The sequence below is a fragment of the Heteronotia binoei genome, chromosome 6, assembly GCF_032191835.1.
Source record: "Heteronotia binoei isolate CCM8104 ecotype False Entrance Well chromosome 6, APGP_CSIRO_Hbin_v1, whole genome shotgun sequence".
Classification (NCBI taxonomy): Eukaryota; Metazoa; Chordata; class Lepidosauria; order Squamata; family Gekkonidae; genus Heteronotia; species Heteronotia binoei.
This window is the reverse complement of record NC_083228.1, coordinates 99,830,430-99,848,444: the sequence shown is the minus strand read 5'-3', so window position 1 is coordinate 99,848,444 and position 18,015 is coordinate 99,830,430. Positions and strand designations below refer to the sequence as shown.

General features: G+C 41.9%; 1 protein-coding gene across 6 annotated transcripts in view; it reads left to right on the top strand.

Moving 5' to 3' along the window:
- Positions 1–18,015, top strand: part of DOCK10 (dedicator of cytokinesis 10) — a 272,423-nt gene that overhangs the window by 57,669 nt on the left and 196,739 nt on the right. For 3 of the 6 annotated variants that reach the window (XM_060242205.1, XM_060242212.1, XM_060242204.1), the window contains exon 1: positions 11,732–12,320. The exons of 2 other annotated variants lie outside the window; for them this stretch is intronic. In XM_060242205.1, coding sequence (XP_060098188.1) covers positions 12,159–12,320 — 162 coding nt within the window. In that variant the 5' untranslated portion in view covers positions 11,732–12,158. Of the gene's footprint in view, positions 1–11,731; positions 12,321–18,015 lie in introns of those variants that run through there. One more of the 6 variants, XM_060242207.1, reaches the window with a different exon arrangement.

The following is an 18,015-nucleotide window of genomic DNA, read 5'->3' as shown; positions in this document are numbered from 1 at the left end:
TTCCGCTTGTAAAGTGAAAGCAAGTCAGTTCTTATAACTGTCTCTAGCCCCGTAGACTTGAAATTACTTGATGTCTATCATACTTGAGGTTTTCTTATAATAGAAAGAAGACAAATGGGGTGCCATAGCAATCCATAACTGGTCCTGAGCCATTTATCACCATCAACTGTAGATATTATATGTAAAACTGCCAGTCCCATTCATTCAGTCTTCAGGAACTCTGTTTTGTAAAGTATGATTTGTCATTAAGTATCACAAATGCACTTGACTGTCCATTTTTCCAGTCCATAATGGCAGTTCTTACTTTTCTGAGCATCTCTCAGTTCATTGTTGTGCCTTCTGTGCAAGCACACAAGGGACTGCATGGCCCCAAATTTAAAGAAATGAAAGGGGGAGGGAGAAGGTCCCAGGTTCAATCCCTGGCATCTCCAAAAAAGGGTCCAGGCAAATAGATGTGAAAAACCTCAGCTTGAGACCCTGGAGAGCCGCTGCCAGTCTGAGAAGACAATACTGACTTTGATGGACCAAGGGTCTGGTTCAGTATAAGGCAGCTTCATATGTTCATATCTAAGCCTACTTTTGTGCTCTCCTCTTTCACCCTCAACAAGAGGTTCTTTAGGTCCTCCTCACTTTCTGCCATCTGAGTGGTGTTATTGGTTGGCAAATAAAATTTTTATAGTAGTTTCAGTCTAAGGACAAAGAGAAATGTGGAGCCGTGCTTGATCCCTGGAGATAAGCAGAGCAGAGCCAAATAGAAACTGTGTCCCTTGGTGAGCTGCCTGAAGAAGGATTCTCTGAAAGTGGACAGAAGCAGCAGTCCAGTTGCAGCCACACCAGTTTGGGAACTACAATCACACCTGCATTGGTGAATTGGACTTCAGGAAGTCCTACAAATGAAAAAAACCCATTGTGTATTGTGAAATAATTTCAAATTAATGTGGAAATATTGTGATTTAAAATATTGTTTAAAATATTGTTTTCAATATACATTAGTTAAAGCTCTCACGGAGTGTTCTTCTATATACCTTACTCATACCCGTGAGCTCTCTGGTTTCACAATCTCCAGGTGAGGGCTGGGGATCACTCAGAATCACAACTGCTCTCCAGATGGCAGAGATCAGCTCTCCTTGAGATGGGGAGGAATGACTGGCTTCACTTGGGTGAGTGGGAAGGCGGCAAGGATGGGAGACCCTTGCCCAGAGCCTCTTTCTAGAGCTTGTGGTATTTTTCTCTTCAACAGACCTTATTCCTAGTATATAATAAATATCTCACACCCTATCAACTGATATATGAGTGCCTGTCTGGATTTATATAGTGCTTAGAACTGATATTAGCTGCAGCATAGGTCCCCAATATAGTGCCATGGGCACAATGGCACTTGCCAACACCTTTACTGGTACCCAGCAAGTGTTTTTGGACAGTGGGTGGGACTAGGTGGGGCTTTGCCCAGCAAGGTTTCTGATTGGCCACTGGAGAGTTAATTAACTGTGCAGATTTTTAACAATGTTGCTTTGTCAGCAAGTGCCACCACATCACAGAGAATCCTCACTGTGTGACTGAAGATAAACTCTGGGAATCATACTGTAGTTGATTCTGCCTTCTCTGGCAGCCATTTTAGATTTGCACCTACCACACAATGTCAGATTTTCAAAGATGCCTGCATGCTCAAAAAAGTTGGAGACTCCTGGGCTACATGGTATCCTCAGCTGAGTTGTAACTGTGTTGGGAGGCATGTGTGTGTGTGTGTGTGGGGGGGGTTCTTTTTCATTGGAAGTATTTATATTTATGTCTGGTATTCTGTTAGGGTTGCCAAGTCCAATTCAAGAAATATCTGGGGACTTTGGGGGTGGAGCCAGGAGACTTTGGGGATGGAGCCAGGAGATATTGGGGTGGAGCCAAGATCAAGGCTGTGACAAGCATAATTGAACTCCAAAGGGGGTCCTGGCCATGACATTTAAAGAGACCGCACACCTTTTCAATTCCTTCCTTCCATAGGAAATCATGAAGGATAGGGACACCTTTTGCAAACTCCCCCCCCCCTCCAAGACTTTGAAGAAACCTCATCCCCACCCACCGTGCACCAAGCAGTTGCCGGCAAAGGGGCAGAATAGGCGGCGGGCAGCAGCGAGGCTGGCAGCAGAGAAGGCATCGCTGTGGGGAAAAGAAGCCTGCCGGAGTCCACACCATCTGGCAGAGCGGGAGGCAACTCAGCTCTCGGCTGCCCTCACGGCCTTCCTCCACCCCGTCGTGCAGGCCAGGCGTGGTCCCCTCAGAGCTCCTCCTCTGCCACTCGCTGCCTGCCTCTTTCCAGCTGCCAACCCACCAAGGCTGAGGGGGGCAGGCTGCGGAGCTGCTTGTCCCCCCCCCCCGCCGCCCCCAATCTCTGATTTTACCTCTGAGGCGGATGCGTGTTTTGCATGCTGTGCTTCGCCAGAGCAGCTGCTGTGACCCTCCCTGCCAGATCCTTTAAGGGAAGCCCAGGACCTCTTGGTGCAGCTTGTCGCCACTTCCTTCCTTCCCTCCCACGTGCTGCTGTGCTGCGGCAACTGTTCCTCCTATGGAGCTCCCAGCCAAGGCGCTGCTGCCGCGGCAGCCTGGAGATCTCATCCTCTCGCAGCCCTTCCAAATTACAGGCCCTGTGCCCAGGGACAGGAAATGTGCCTTTGCAGCCAATGGGTGACAATGATCCATCAGGGGTGACAGGCCCAGCTTCCAGAAAGCCTCCCGCCTCCCCAGTGGGACCACAGAACCGTTGCAATGATTGAATCTAGCAGGCAGGAAAGAAGCAGCCTCATCTGTCTCAGAGCCAAGCCTGCGTGTCTGAAATGGCTAATAGGGATGTTTTCTAATGAAGCCCATGGAAAGAGACCCCCTCCCTCCCTCGAAAGGGCCCTCCAGGTGGACGGACAAAGGCAGGACTTCTTATCAGGTCCCTGGCGGGGGGGGGGGGAGAGAGGGGAGCGGCTGCGCTGCTGCCATGCAGCCTCTTCTCCGCTTCACTGTAGCTGCTCCTCCGAGATGGGCTCAGCCTGAGCCCATCTCGGAAGAGCAGCTACGGTGAAGCGGAGAAGAGGCGGCAGCCGCGCAGCGGTGTCGCCTGCTCCAAGATGGGGCGGGTCGCCATGCTCCTTGGCGCCGTTTCCCCCCTCCCCCTGCTTCCGTTTTTGGGGGGGGCGGGGGAAGAGGCTATGAAACCTGGAGTCCCCCGCCAGGGCGGGAGGTTTGGGAAGCCTATATTCTGTGGATTTTACATTACATATATGCTAGGGGCAGAGAGCATGCTGAGCAGGCTTTGGGTACCACCCCTCCTTAGCATGCTACCGACACTTCTCATTTCTGGTCACTGTACTGGCAAAGTATTCAGCACAGTGTTGGTGCTACATCAACATATTTCCAAATTATGCCATTGCATCTCCACATTACACTGGTTTCAGTTGTCATCCTATGCGGTTCCAGAATGGCTTAAGTATTGTGCCCTGAATCTGCATTAAGGCCTCAAGTTAGCAGCTGCCCAAGTTTATTTTTGTTTAATTAGTTGTTGCTGTGTTGCTATCCTTCCCATTCACTTTGAGAGAACTTGACAAAGCTGTGGCAGAAGATCATAAAGGCATTTACCTAATGAGATTTAGGATTGTAGCCTAAGTGACACTTAGATCTGGTACCATAGACTGGATAAGTGCAATGCCTCTGAATTTATATTTGTTTCAAGATAAAAGATGTAACTAATCAGATTGGAAAGAATACAAATCAAAAGAAGCTACACTGGAATAATAACAGAGATACTGTTAGTAAAATCTTTGCTAAAGTAATGATAATAGTTTTGAGTAATAGCCATATGATGTAATGGGATAATTACTGTCCCTCTATAGAAGAGGATGTCCTCTAATTTAGTACTTTAATTACTTGTGGAAATTAGGGTCTCCAGGTCTGTGTTGGAAAATACCTGGATATTTGAGGGTAGATCCAGGAGGGGGCGAGGTTTGGGACTCTAATTTTGTTCTGTTACTTCAGACCAACATGGCTGCCCTGGATCTTCTCCAGTTATGAGAGTGCTGTTGTTCCATGAGAAGCTGCGAGAATGTTTAACACTTTCCTCTGAGTAAGCCCCACTGAATACACAACTAGAATTCTGCATAGGTCAGCTTAAAATTGCTCTGCAAAAGACCCAGATAAATGGGTACAACCAATTGCATCATGGATCATTGCCAGCTAATCAGCTCTCTTCCAATGTTCCATTGATTACCGTATATTTTGTGTGGATATTGTTTACCCAAAAGAACTAGTTTAAAGGAAGTCAGAGAAGGAAGATGACTGCTGATTTTGATGCATTCATTAAAGTAGTTTTCTTGTATCACAATTATATTATAATTTACAAAGCAGGAGGAGCTTTTTTGGCCCCTTAGGATGTTATTCCAAAAGTTATCTCTTGAAAAAAATCTTTCTGAAACTAGGTATGCATATAAAAATTTGAGACATTATTCTCCTAGTGACTATGTAATGAAAAGTTTACATTGAGAATAAGCGATAATGATGAGACCATGTACATTACAGCCAGAAGGAATACTGAGCTGAAGAGAAGTTGTGGAAAATTTCCCTAACACCTTAGCTTGGGCTGTCAAAAACAGCCTAAGTTACCATTTCTTTCTATAGAACAGATTTCGAGTCCAGTGGCAATGGAATCAAAATCTATTTTGCTGCTTCAGACCAACATAGCTGCCCACCTGGATCTGTTTCTTTCTGTGTAACTAAAATACTATAGCCAAAGGTAAAACCATTTTTCCTCTCACTGTTTTTCTCTTGAGAGTAGTCCCATGTGCTTTTAACATTCTGGTTTTATAATTTTTATCTGCAAAAAGAAGAGGCACAAGCATAGATACATTAAAGAGGGGAAAGGGTGAATACAAAATGGGAAAAACAGAAATAAAGGAAAATGCAAATATGTCAGTTACAATTCTACCTCCAAATGAAATACCCAATTCTTTCTACCTGCAAGTATGAACTTCTCCCCTTATATTTTACCATCTTTATCTTTCATTATAGATTTTTTACTAAACTATTACTTAAAATACAAGTCTAAGCAGTTCTTCTTCAGCACATATAAGTATAAAAAAGTCAGAGCAGTTTCAACACAGAACTGGCTGGCTAAGCTTAACCATATTGAAAGCACAGACTAACTTGTTAGTTTAACAGTATCGTCATTAAAATAAGCATATGAAACAAATATCTTTATCCTTCTAACTAACTTAATTCAAGCAGAAAGAAAAAAAACATTTAAAATGTCATAGAACATGGAGAGAGAAAAAAATAACAAGCTAAATATAAAATAATAGTTTATCTGTCTCAGTATACACAATTTTTCCAAACAAACATACTAAGAACAGATCTACCAGATTACAAAATAATTGTGCTGTCTGCCTTCTTAACAATTGATCCAAATTAACTATTTATTTATATAACATTTTTTGCAAAACTTTTCAGTCCTTAAGATCTCACTTGACCTTTTAAAATCGCATCAGTTCTTTTTAAAAATTCCATATCTGATTACCCACAGAGGGAACAACAGTTCAAAGACCCTTCTTCCTGAAAGATTTCCACGTCTTGATTTTTTGCTACTTAACTCAACCATATTAAAAATACAGACTAGCTTGTTAGTTTAACAATATCGTCATTAAAATGAGCATAAGAAACAAACATCTTTATCTGTTAAGTGAATTTACCAGATTACAAAATAATTATGTTGTCTGCCTTCTTAAAAATTAATCCAAGTTAACTATTTACATAAAATTCTTTTCAAAACTTTTCAATCCTTTAGCTCTTAGTAATATCCATATTACTCTAGGAGAAACAACTTAATATAACCCAAACATCTCACTTAGCCTTTTAAGATCGCATGTCAGTTCTTATTGAGAATTCCATATCCGACTACCCACAGAGATAGAGACAATTCAAAGACCCTTCTTCCTGAAAAATTTCCACATCTCGATTTTTTTGCTGAGATGCACCTTCTCTCTCCTTAATGCAGTCATCCCTCTCGGTAAAAGTAGGAAGGATTCCACGCCATTTGTTCCTCTCGAAAAAATTTCAATCAGTCTCGATTTCCGGTCCTCCTTTTTAACTGCACCATAAGGTTCCATTTTGGTTTTCTTTTGTTCGTTTCCCAGCAGATCACTCTCCATTTCCAATTCCACAGACGTCACCAGATCTCTTTAACACTCTGCTCATGTAGATTTGAGATTTCGCTAGCTTTCAGCATAAAAGCTCCCATTTGATTTTTTAATCAACTCCTGTTAATGAACCAAGATCCTGCTGCAGAGAAATTATGCTACTCAATATATATTTTTTATAAAACATTTCGCTTGGTGATGCCATTTTTCTCTGTCAAAAAACTCAGTCTATTAATCCAAGTTGAAAAGTTGCTCAGAGACCCACTTAGTCTGCCTCTTCAAATCTCCTCCAGCTGTGATTTTGGATGTTACCATTTCAGTTGCAATCAGACGACAAAGACAGATCTCTCTAGAATATATCTCGTTTTTGTTCAGACCATATTGCAGCCAGATAATAGTCTCTTTAACACATACCCAATTATAATCCAGGTTGATTTAGGTATCTGTATTCAGTCTAATTCAGATTGTTGCCAATGCTCAAAGTTGTTCTTTATCTTTTTGAAGCCTCATTCACAGAAAAGTGTGTGTGGGTGGAATCCACCTCTTTCCCTTCCTTTGAACTGTCCTGCTTGTTATGTAAAATGACCCATTAGCCAGTGGTATTGAAAGCAAACTTAGTTGCCAAGTAGAATTGCCATGCTTGAGGTAGGAAAGCAATACATCAGAAGCTTATTAAGAGAAAAGAAAGCAAGCGGTCGGGTGTTCACCTCTTACTGCTGTGGTAGCGATCATGGCGGTGAAGCTTCGGGGCATACAAGAAGGACAGGAACAGCTGCCACTATGCCCCTGGCTTCTTGCAAAAGTCCCATGCCAAAAGAAAACCCCTTCAGGGTCTCCTTGGGGGTGCCATGTCTGTGGCACCCCTCCAACCGCCTGATTTAGGGGGGCCGCTGGAGAGATGGTCTGCGGACCCCCGCTGAGCTCAAGACAACATAACCCGGAACCCCATGCTCTTAACATTCTAGGCACTCAGTGCCATAATCAACTTTTGGGACTGGATCCTGTAATTTGCAGATACAAGGATCCAGGATATCTTCCACATTCCCTTCCCCATAGCAGTTCTTTCTGACTCCAGGAAGGCTTTTGGTCTAATTAATAGCCATGTTGGTCAAGAGAATGCAGCAGGGAAAGGCAAAGGTGCAAAGGAAATTGTGTTTTCTTCCCTGTCCCCACTGTATTCTCCTGACCTACATGGCTGCTAGACCACATGGGTTTCATAAACTTGGCAGTAAAGTTCCCTGGGGTCAGAAAGGACAGCTGGAGGGGAATGGCAGAAGAAAGATATTCAACACATAGAGAGCCAGTTTGGTGTAGTGGTTAAGTGGGAGAACTAATCTGGGAGAACTGGGTTTGATTCCCCATTCCCCCATAAGCAGCTGCTGGTGTGTCCTTGGGTCAGCCACAGTTCTCACAGAGCTGTTCTCTCAAGAGCAGTTTCTTTCAGAGCTCTCTCAGACCCACCTGCCTCACAGGGGTAGGGGAAGGGAAAGGAGGTTGTAAGCTGCTCTGAATGAAAGGTGGAGTATAAATCCAGTCTCCTTTTCTTCTTTCCACTTCTTTCTTCAGATCCAGCCCCACATCAGGCCATTTTAAAAAGTCTTTCAAGGAAAGTGAGAAGCAGAGGTAGTTTGCCATTGCCCGCATCTGCAGAGTCTTCCTTGGTGATCTCTCTTCCAAGTATTGACCCTGTTTAGCTTCCAAAATCTGATGAGATCAGGCTACACCATGCTGCCTTCCTTCCCAGAGCGGGTCATAGCTCCCAGAGTGGGTCATAGGGACCAGCTTTTTCCCATCTACACAGGTTCCCATTTGCTTCTGGGCCCAATTCAAGGTGTTGGTACTGATCTTTAAAGCCCTATATTACTTGGGGTCAACATACCTGAAGGGCTGTGTACTCACATATAAGCCTACCTGACCATTTGGTAAGCTTCAAAGATTCTGCGTAATGTACTCCAACTATCTGAGGCTAGGTGGGTGACAAACCAAGAAAATGCCTTTGCTGTAGTGTTAATGAATCTCCTCAAGGAAATTTCTCCCCCTCCCTCTCTCTCCCCCTTCCCTCCTTGTTGTATTTTTCTAGCAGGTAAAGACTGTTTTTGTTTTATTTGGTGTTCTCTCACTAACTCTTACTGCATTCTGTGTGTTTTAAAGTTTGAAATGTTCATCATCTTGGGGAGCCATGAAGTGGGTGGAAAGGTGGCATCAAAATGTTTTAAATAGAATAGGTAGAGATAGATAGGATAAATGCATCCGCTAGAGCGCACAGGATTTGTTCATTGTTTTCAGTTGGTTTCTGATGTCCATTTGCCCTGCCAGCCTGTTTGAAATTTTTAATAGTTCCTGCCTACAGCTGAGCCTTTTTTCCTAGCCAGGATGAATATGCTCCAATCAGCCATTCTAAGGGGGCACTATATGAAGATCGCATTCCAGGACAGGTATTGCAGGTGTGGACAGGGAGAGCTTGAAACATTGGATCATATGATCTTGTTTTGTCCATAGTATGATCTATATAGAGCTAAATGGCTGGATCCAATCCTGAGGAATTTTGTGTCAACTGATAGAACTAAGACTATACCATACTAAAGGATGAGGGACAGTACAAGGATTATGGCAAAATTCTTCTTAGGGGTGATTATGTGGAAGAAAAAATAAAGTTTTTATGATGGGGTTAATCTCAAATTTGGAAATAAAGATTTCTAAATAAAACTACTACTACTGATACTACTATTGAATAAAAAATAATTTAGTGTGGCCTGACTTGAAACCTTAAGTAAATTAAAGGAAATTAAGTAAATAAACAAATAAATTGTGGTGGATGTGTATTTTCAGCCGCTTTCATTTGCTGCAAGATAGCTGATCTACTGCAGTAGTTTCCTTGGTTTGGAGCCCAAAACTCTTACTTTGGCTTTGATCCGTGCATCAGTTTTGAGGAGATTGTCTTTCAGCTTTGGAGTAATTTTTGTTCACTTTTCACTTCTTTTGAGGATGGTATTTCTATTTGGAGGATTCTGTGTCTGTTTCCTAAGCACATATTTTGTAGCACTTTGTAGCAGTTTTCTCTCTGAACTTTCCTTATGGCAATACTTACAGAGAATGGATCTCACCTGATCCAGTACCCTTCATTTTATGTCAATTTTCATCTCCTGGTTTCAAAGGGAATTAAAAGGGGGGGGGGTCTAAAATTATTTGGCATTAGTTTTCATGGCATAATTGGACCTTATTACCAAGACAACCAAACTTCATACAAATCTTCTCTATCCAAGCACTTCAGTATGGCATGAGCATTGCTCAAGGCCATACATCAGCTGCATACATTTAACAGCAAACTTCCTAAGCCCTGCAAGAAGTTATTCAAGCCCCAACCAATGCTATTATGACTAACTCTGGCAAGAGTTTTGATCTCCCAGCTGCCAGGTTGATGGCAAAAGTGTCAGTTTCGTCTTTATGTGCAGATAGGAAACTAATGGAAATATAAATGAGGCAGGCAAGAGGGAACAAGATTTCCCGTTTGGTTACAGAAATGACACAGCTGTGCCACTGTGCGGCTGCAATTTCACTTGAAGAAATGAAACTACTTAGTGCAAAATCCATGCCTCAGACTACTCTAATAACATATTTGCCTGTGTGCAAGACCATGGAATGACAGTGTGAGTTCTCTTGTAAAATAATCTGAGGAAGAAGAACCATAGTCTAAAGGGTGCTAACTGCACTCAAGAGAAATGAATGCAGAGCCTGCCTGTGCTGTCCATCTCTCAGAACCAGCATGATGCAGTGGTTAGGGTGTCATACTAGGATCAGAGAGACCCAGGTTCAAATCCCTACTCTGCCAAGGAAGGTTTCTAGATGAGCTTGGGCTAAACACTCACACAGGGTTGCAGTGAGGTTAAAATAGAGGAGGAGAGAAAAACTCAATCTTCTTTGGGTCCCTATTGGGTAGAACTGAGAGATACAAGGGTAGTAAATAAATAAATCTCTGAATCTGTGTGTTTGCAGAGAGATTATGTGTGTGTGTGTGAGAGAGAGAGAGTACACAGAAGTAAGTTTCATTTTATTCATTGAGACTTACTTCCAGGAAGGTATTTTTAGGATTGCAATCTCCAGATGGAGCCTTGAGATCTCCTGGAATTACAACTAATCTCCAGGTTACAGAGATCAGTTCCCTTGAAGAAAATGGCTGCTTTGGAGAGTGGAATCTATGGCATTATAGCCTGCTGAGGACCTTCCCAACCTCAAATCCCCCAAATATTCAGGAATTTCCCAACCCTAACAATGCACGTATGTGTGTGTGTATTGTTAGGGTTGCCAACTGGATTGTGTGCATGTGGACACACAATGAATATGTGTTGCTATTTTGGTTTTGTCACTGTGTGTATTGATTGCTTTGTAGTATTAATTAAGAGCCTGTGAAAGCTGCCCTGGATACTTGGGACTGGGAGGGGGGAGAATAAATTGTATAAATAAATAAGCATAAGCACTCGGTTTTACTCTTAAGAAGTAGAAGCAAAGGAGACTCATTTGGCACCGAGTGAGTAGCGTGCTTTGAAAGAGCTCACTTCATCTCCTTGGTAAATATTTTCATTAAAATGCTGCTGTGTTGTGACAGATTAGAGAGCAATTAAAGTTTAATCAACTCCCCGTGTAGAAAAGTCCAAGGAAACAGTGTGAGCAGCCTTCTCCTTCTTTTGCCTTTTTCTTTCTTTTTTCTTGTTTTAAACAATTCATTTCATGAAATAGCCATTGCAAAGATTACATCAACAGGGATTACAGGCTCGCTCAAGTCCCCATGAAAGTCAATGGCAAAGCTCCCATTGCCTTCAAAAAGCAGCAGTCCCCTTTGTGTGGGGGTAGATAGGCACAAGAAAAGGGGCAAAACCAGGAAACAACTGGGGATAGAACAGCAAGAAGGAACATTCATTTGCAAAAATTCTTAGTTCTCATAGTTTTGTGAGCAATTTAATTTTTAGTGCCAACTTCTTCTGAAAGGGCTGCTACCTCACACAACTCTACCATTAAACCTTGGTATTCTTCCAAGCCAGTGTCATGTGATTTCTAAGCACCTCTTTAGTTTTTTCTGAATAACTTTGCTGCCAGCAGTTAGAATGATAAGTTGTTAACTGCTCCCAGCTTACTTTTGCCTGGATCTTTATCAATAAAACATTTATAAAAGCTCGCCTTGCTCTGTCTATGTGTGTGTAATCAGCTGGGGTTTAATTCCTTGTGTGAGCCTTTTTTAGTGAGACTTGACACAGACAAGCTGCCTTTGCCAATGTAAAAAAATGTCCTACTATGGAGAACAACCGCCTGTGTGGGATCACATAAAAAAATGCTACTGTTGAAAAAGCATTTCAGAGCTCAGCAGTGGTGTTTCTCATTAAAGGCTAAGCTGAAGTTTGAGCTGGGAAATCTATATTTTTAAAAATGTATCTTGCCTCATTATGTTTGGATTGCTTAAGGAGGCTTGCTACATTGCTGAAAATGGAAGGCTGTATTCCAAAGCTACCAGCAGAGCAGAAAGCAGTTCCTCATCGTTAATAAAGAAGCATTCCTTTTCATTTATCCCTGTTAATTCTCCCTATGCTTGTCATTTCTGATTTTTTTCTTCTGTCTGATTGGTAACAGGCATGTAAAACTAGATTTACTAGTTCATTATCAGACCATCTGCTTTACACTTTTCTATTTTGTGAATTTGGGATTCCGAGGACGATTACTGAAAAAGGCAAGGGAGAAAAATTATCCTCCTGTGTGTTCAGAAACAGCCACAGTGAAAAAGGATCTTAACACACTGTGTTTATGTGTAGTTTCAGTAGATCAAATCTTTCCTATATCTGCATCCCAGCTATTTGGTTGTGATCAGATGATTGCAGCTCAAGGAAATGATTGGAGAGAGCTAGCTGGCTGCAGCTGCACTGTAGGCTGTTTTCAGAGACAAGGAGACACTGTATTTCAAACATAGCAAAAACATAGAAGTTATTTTGTAGGCTTCAGGATGCAGCTATGGGCTGTGCTGCCAGCATTGTTCTGCTTCAAGCCTTTCGTTCAGTGGTACAGAGGAACTGTCCGCATATTTGTAGGCGACGGCAAGAGGAATTGTCACATGAAATCCTGCCTCTGGATAGTGAGGATGAAATGAGCAGACCCAGAACTCTCATCATCATGGTACGGTATACTTTAGCAAGCAAGCAAGCACAGTCACAGGGATTATTGAGATGAAATGTGATTTCTTGATCTGCAGGAGAAGGAGAGAGGAGGAAGGAGCATTTGCTAACACACTTGAATCTGTCATAGATCTGTAATTGAAATTCTGTCCATAATCTGACAGAATCTGATTTTCACTTTCCTCTGCAGCAGAAACTGGGAAAGGCTATGTGCTGTGCAAGAAGTTCTGTTTTGCCATCTGCATTTTGTTTTCTGAGGTTTTTTTTCTAACTGTGACAAGATGCAGAATTTGTACTCAGATTGTCATATTACTTTTGAATTCTAAAGTGTAGCCAGTGTTTGCACTGTTTTTAAGATCTGCTAGCAAAACTTCTTTCTCAGTGGTTTTAACTGAAGCCATACAACGGAGCAAGGTGTTTTCCAGTTATTTTCTCATAGTTCTTTACTGACAATATTGTGAAAGCAAACCATTCCTTATTGCTTTCAAGTACAAAAAGGAGGGAGATTTTATTTTTTACTAGGTTTCTTTTTAATAGGTTTTTCTGCAGTAGGCAGTAATTGCTAGCTTTTGAATGAGTGCTAAGGAATTGGTCTACTTTTGTTTTGCTGTGGATGAAAATAAAAGATATCACTATGAGTGTAAAGCTGTGACTGTGAACCTGGTGTTTTGCTTGTGCTAAGATTTAAAAAGGAAAAAAAGACTCAAGAGAGTGTTGAAATAAGATCCCTCCCCCACTCCGTTCCCCAAAGAACTTACTCCAGCTTAATTACTGGACCACATTACTGATCCTTCTGATTTGGATGTAAAATAAGAATAGTTGTGATTGTCTGCTTCTTGATGTTTTAGCCTCAGTTACCATGACAACTGTACACTGTTTTCAAATGCACTAAAGTATTGCATGAGCTATCACAAGGTCTGAAGCCAGGTATGATGGGGCCGAGGGGCTACACATTATGTGTCATTGCACATGGAGGTAAAGTATAATTGAATATGGTCCAGATAGCTTTATGGTATTCTAGTAAAAAGTCTCTCAAATATTCAGAGATGCTCATATAGTTGAATCTATATGAGCATCTCTGGAAATATATATATATATATATATATATATATATATATATATATATAGTCTTACACTCTGAGTTTATGGCTTGTTGATACATTTCTTACTGAACTTTAGCACATTCTACTCCTGTAGGAGATATTCAAGAAATGCTTTGACTTTAGATGATTCTCCACCAGCCCAGACATTTGACAGAGACCATGGTGAGACAAATGTAGATTGCATGGTTGTGGCTGGCATCCTGCAGGGTGCTCCAGGGGAAAAGACACCTGTTTTCTTCTATGGACAAGTGTCATGTGGGTGCATTCTCAGGCTGCGACAATAAGCAACATACTTAGAGGTAAATGCTATTAAAAACAACAAGGATTACTTCAAAATAAACATAGTTATTATTGTACTTGGAGAAACATAAACTGAGGGGGTAACAAGATTATGCATGGGATAGAGAAGGTAGACAAAGAATACTTTTCTCCCTTTCTCACAATACAAGTGGGCACTCAATGAAATTGCTGAGCAGTTGGGTTAGAATGGATAAAAGAAGTACTTCTTCACCCAATGAGTAATTAACACATGGAATTCACTGCCACAGGAGGTGGTGGCAGGTATAAGTACAGACAGCTTCAAGTGGGGATTAGATAAACATATGGAGCAGAGGTCCATCAGTGGCTATTTGCCACAGCGGATTGTTGGATCTCTCTGCCTGGAGCAGTGATGCTCTGTATTCTTGGTGCTTGCGGGGAGAACAGTGGGAGGGCATCTAGTGCCCTAGCTCCAATGGTGGACCTCCCGATGGCACCTGGTGTTTTTTTTTGGGGGGGGGCACTGTGTGACAGAGTGTTGGACTGGATAGGCCACTGGCCTGATCCAACATGGCTTCTTTTATGTTCTTATGTACTGTTAGTCTTTTAAAAGGCTATAGTTGTATCTGTGTAATCATTTAATTAAATGCCCCACCATCTTAAAGGGTGTGTTTGGCAATTATAAGAGAGGCTATGGAATGGTTTAACATAATGACAAACTATGGTTTATCATTATCTGAACTTTCCTGGGGGATTCTTCCCTTGTTCCCTTGTGTACTGCATGGTATTTAAAATTATCTGTTTTCATGGCAAATTATACCACATTATTATATCCAAACCACAAGCTATAGCTTGCTTTTTTCCCTACACATTTTGTGACAACAAACTATGGTTTACTGTGAAACTCCCTGGTTTGGAAACTTCTGCATTACTTTAAGGAAAATAAATGAGGCAACTCTACGTGCACTCTTTGAGGTCCTTGGATAAAGGAAGGGAAACAAATGAAAAAAGATAACATTATATGTAAAGTGTCTTCTGTTGTTTTTTTTTAAATCGCACAAAAGAACCACTTATTAAACTTTGCATATTGTGTCTTCCAGCCAGCACCAATATTTACCAAACAGTTTAAAGTTGCTTCAGAATGATTTGGAGAGGGCAGCTTGAGTATTTGAGAGCCTTTAAGGAAGTGACATCATACTATGGAGGTTCTGAGGGATAGCTTGTAAGGTTAGCAAAACTTTTATTTATTTCCTTTATTTATATCCCACCTTTCTCCTCAATAGGAACGCAAAGCAGCTTACATAGTTTTTCTCTACTCTGTTTTATCCCTGCAACCACCCTATGAGATAGATTAGACTGAGAGTATGTGACTGACCCAAAATCACTCAGCAAGCTTCCAGGTCAGTTTGGCAAGGGATTCTGGAGGTTTTTGCAATCTTCTAGGCATGGAGCAGGGTTCACTGGAGATGTATGCGTGTGTGTGTGTGTGGGGGGGATATTTGTGAAGTTCCTGCATTGTGTAGGGGGTTGGACTAGATGACCCTGGAGGTCCCTTCCAACTCTATGATTCTATTCCACCAGTGTCATTACATTCTAAAATGTGATCATAATACTTTAGTGCATGTTGAGTCCATTGCAAGGCATTTGTTTTCAGGGCAGAGGATATGTGTTCACTTCTACCACACTGGATCCCATATACAAAGCTACCTTACATTGAGTCTGAGCATTGGTCAGGTTTAATTTCCGATCAGCTATCCAGAGTGTCAGGTGGAGGTCTTTTCTATCACCTGCTATCTGATCCTTTCCCATGGAGATGACATGAATTGAAACTGGGAGCTTCTACAAGCATAGCAGATGCCCTACCACTTATTTTCTTTCGGCAAAGGATAGCCTTGAGCAATATAATGCATTTCTACTCTGAATTTCAGTGTTTGTACCTGAAATAAAATCCACAGGAGTTAAGACGATGCCCTTCTCTATAAAATGCTGCTTAACAGAGTCTTTCAATATCACCAAGCGACCAGAGTGTTTTCTTGTTTTTCTTTCAGACTGCCTTGGAAACTTTAAGTGATCTTTTACTGTTTGGGGTCACCTACAGAATTCATATGTCTCAGGGTAGCCAGCTGCATAGAGAAAACTGTTAGATTCAATGCCTTGAATAGGCTGAGGGAGCCTGGGTGTTTAAGAATCACCTCTGCCCTGACTTAGATAAGAACATAAGAGAAGCCATGTTAGATCAGGCCAATGGCCCATCCAGTCCAACACTCTGTGTCACACAGTGGCCAAATATATATATATATATATATATATATATATATATATATATATATATACACACACACACACACACACACATATACATACTGTGGCTAATAGCCACTGATGGACCTCTGCTCCATATTTTTATCTAACCCCCTCTTGAAGATGGCTATGCTTGTGGCCGCCACCACCTCCTGTGCCAGTGAATTCCACGTGTTAATCACCCTTTGGGTGAAGAAGTACTTCCTTTTATCCGTTTTAACCTGTCTGCTCAGCAATTTCATCGAATGTCCACGAGTTCTTGTATTGTGAGAAAGGGAGAAAAGTACTTCTTTCTCTGCTTTCTCCATCCCATGCATTATCTTGTAAACCTCTATCATGTTACCCCGCAGTTGACGTTTCTCCAAGCTAAAGAATCCCAAGCGTTTCAACCTTTCTTCATAGGGAAAGTGTTCCAGCCCTTTAATCATTCTACTTGCCCTTTTCTGGACTTTCTCCAATGCTATAATATCCTTTTTGAGGCGCGGCGACCAGAAATGCACACAGTACTCCAAATGAGACTGCACCATCGATTTATACAGGGGCATTATGATACTGGCTGATTTGTTTTCAATTCCCTTCCTAATAATTCCCAGCATGGCGTTGGCCTTTTTTATTGCAAACGCACACTGTCTTGACATTTTCAGTGAGTTATCTACCACGACCCCAAGATCTCTCTCTTGGTCAGTCTCTGCCAGTTCACACCCCATCAACTTGTATTTGTAGCTGGGATTCTTGGCCCCAATGTGCATTACTTTGCACATGGCCATATTGAACCGCATCTGCCACGTCCAGGCAAGCCTGATCTCATCACATCTTAGAAGCTAAGGAAAATTGACTCTGGCAAGTACTTGGTTTGGGAGACCTCCTTGGAATACCAGGAGTCTGGAAGAGGGGGCAGGCTTTATATAACCACCTCTCTGAATATCCTCCAGGCCCCCAGTAGAGGTCAGTCACCAGAGATTGCTGTGACTTCCAAGTGCACACACATTCACACATGTCCATGCACACACACACAGAATCACCCTTCTACCTTCCTAAATTTTAAAATATCATGTGCTTTAAGAGTTATTGATGGTGCCATTCACACAATATCCAGCATCTTCTTCAAATAAGAAGCAATTTTAAACCTTTTGTTCCCAATTATAGAAGGAAATTCCATCCCAGTTCGAGCCCATTCTAATGTTAGTACTTTCTTATCCAACACTCTAAATTAGGGATGCTGACTTCCAGGTGGTATCTGGGATCCTCTGGAATTACAGTTTATCTCCAGACTACAGAGATCAGTTCCCCTGGAGCAAATGGCAGCTTTGGAGGATAGACTCTATGGTGTTGTACCCCACTAAAGTTCCTGTCCTCCTGAGGCTCCATCCCCAAGTCTCCAGGAGTTTCCCAACCCGGATCTGGCAACCCCCTCCCCCACTCCCCCACCCCACTGGAGGCCAGAGGGCACCTGACAACCCTAGTCTAGATTTTGGCCTTTTTGGCAAACTAAAAGTAAGGATCCTTCCTATGCTGTTTGCAGTTTTGTTGGCTTTGAGTGTACGCCAAAGGTTTTTTTATTGCACAATAATAATTAATTATTGAAGCGGATGTATTATTGATTGATTTATAAGGCACCCATTACTAAGATGTTCCAGATGAGTGTAGCTAATTGATCAGTACCACAACATTGTGTACATCCTATAACAAATTCTAATCAATAAGTAACCACCCTGATGCCAACTCCACTTTGCCATTTGAGGATCTCTTAAGCATTTCCTAGTAACAAGTAAACTTCATTTATATGACAACACCACCTAGCAGATCGAGGAGAACCCTGGCTGAGTCAGGTGATGGAATGTTACGCTTCCAGCTTTCCATCACTGGCAGTCAAAAGGATGTTATATTTCCTAGTTGTCTCATATTAGTAAACAAGCCTCTAGGAAGAGTGGTCTACATGAAATGCATGCCCAAGGTTCTTTATTAAAGCCAATGTAAACCCCATACTTGTGTGTTGTTCTGAAGCTTGAGTGCGCTGAACAGAGGCACTTCTAA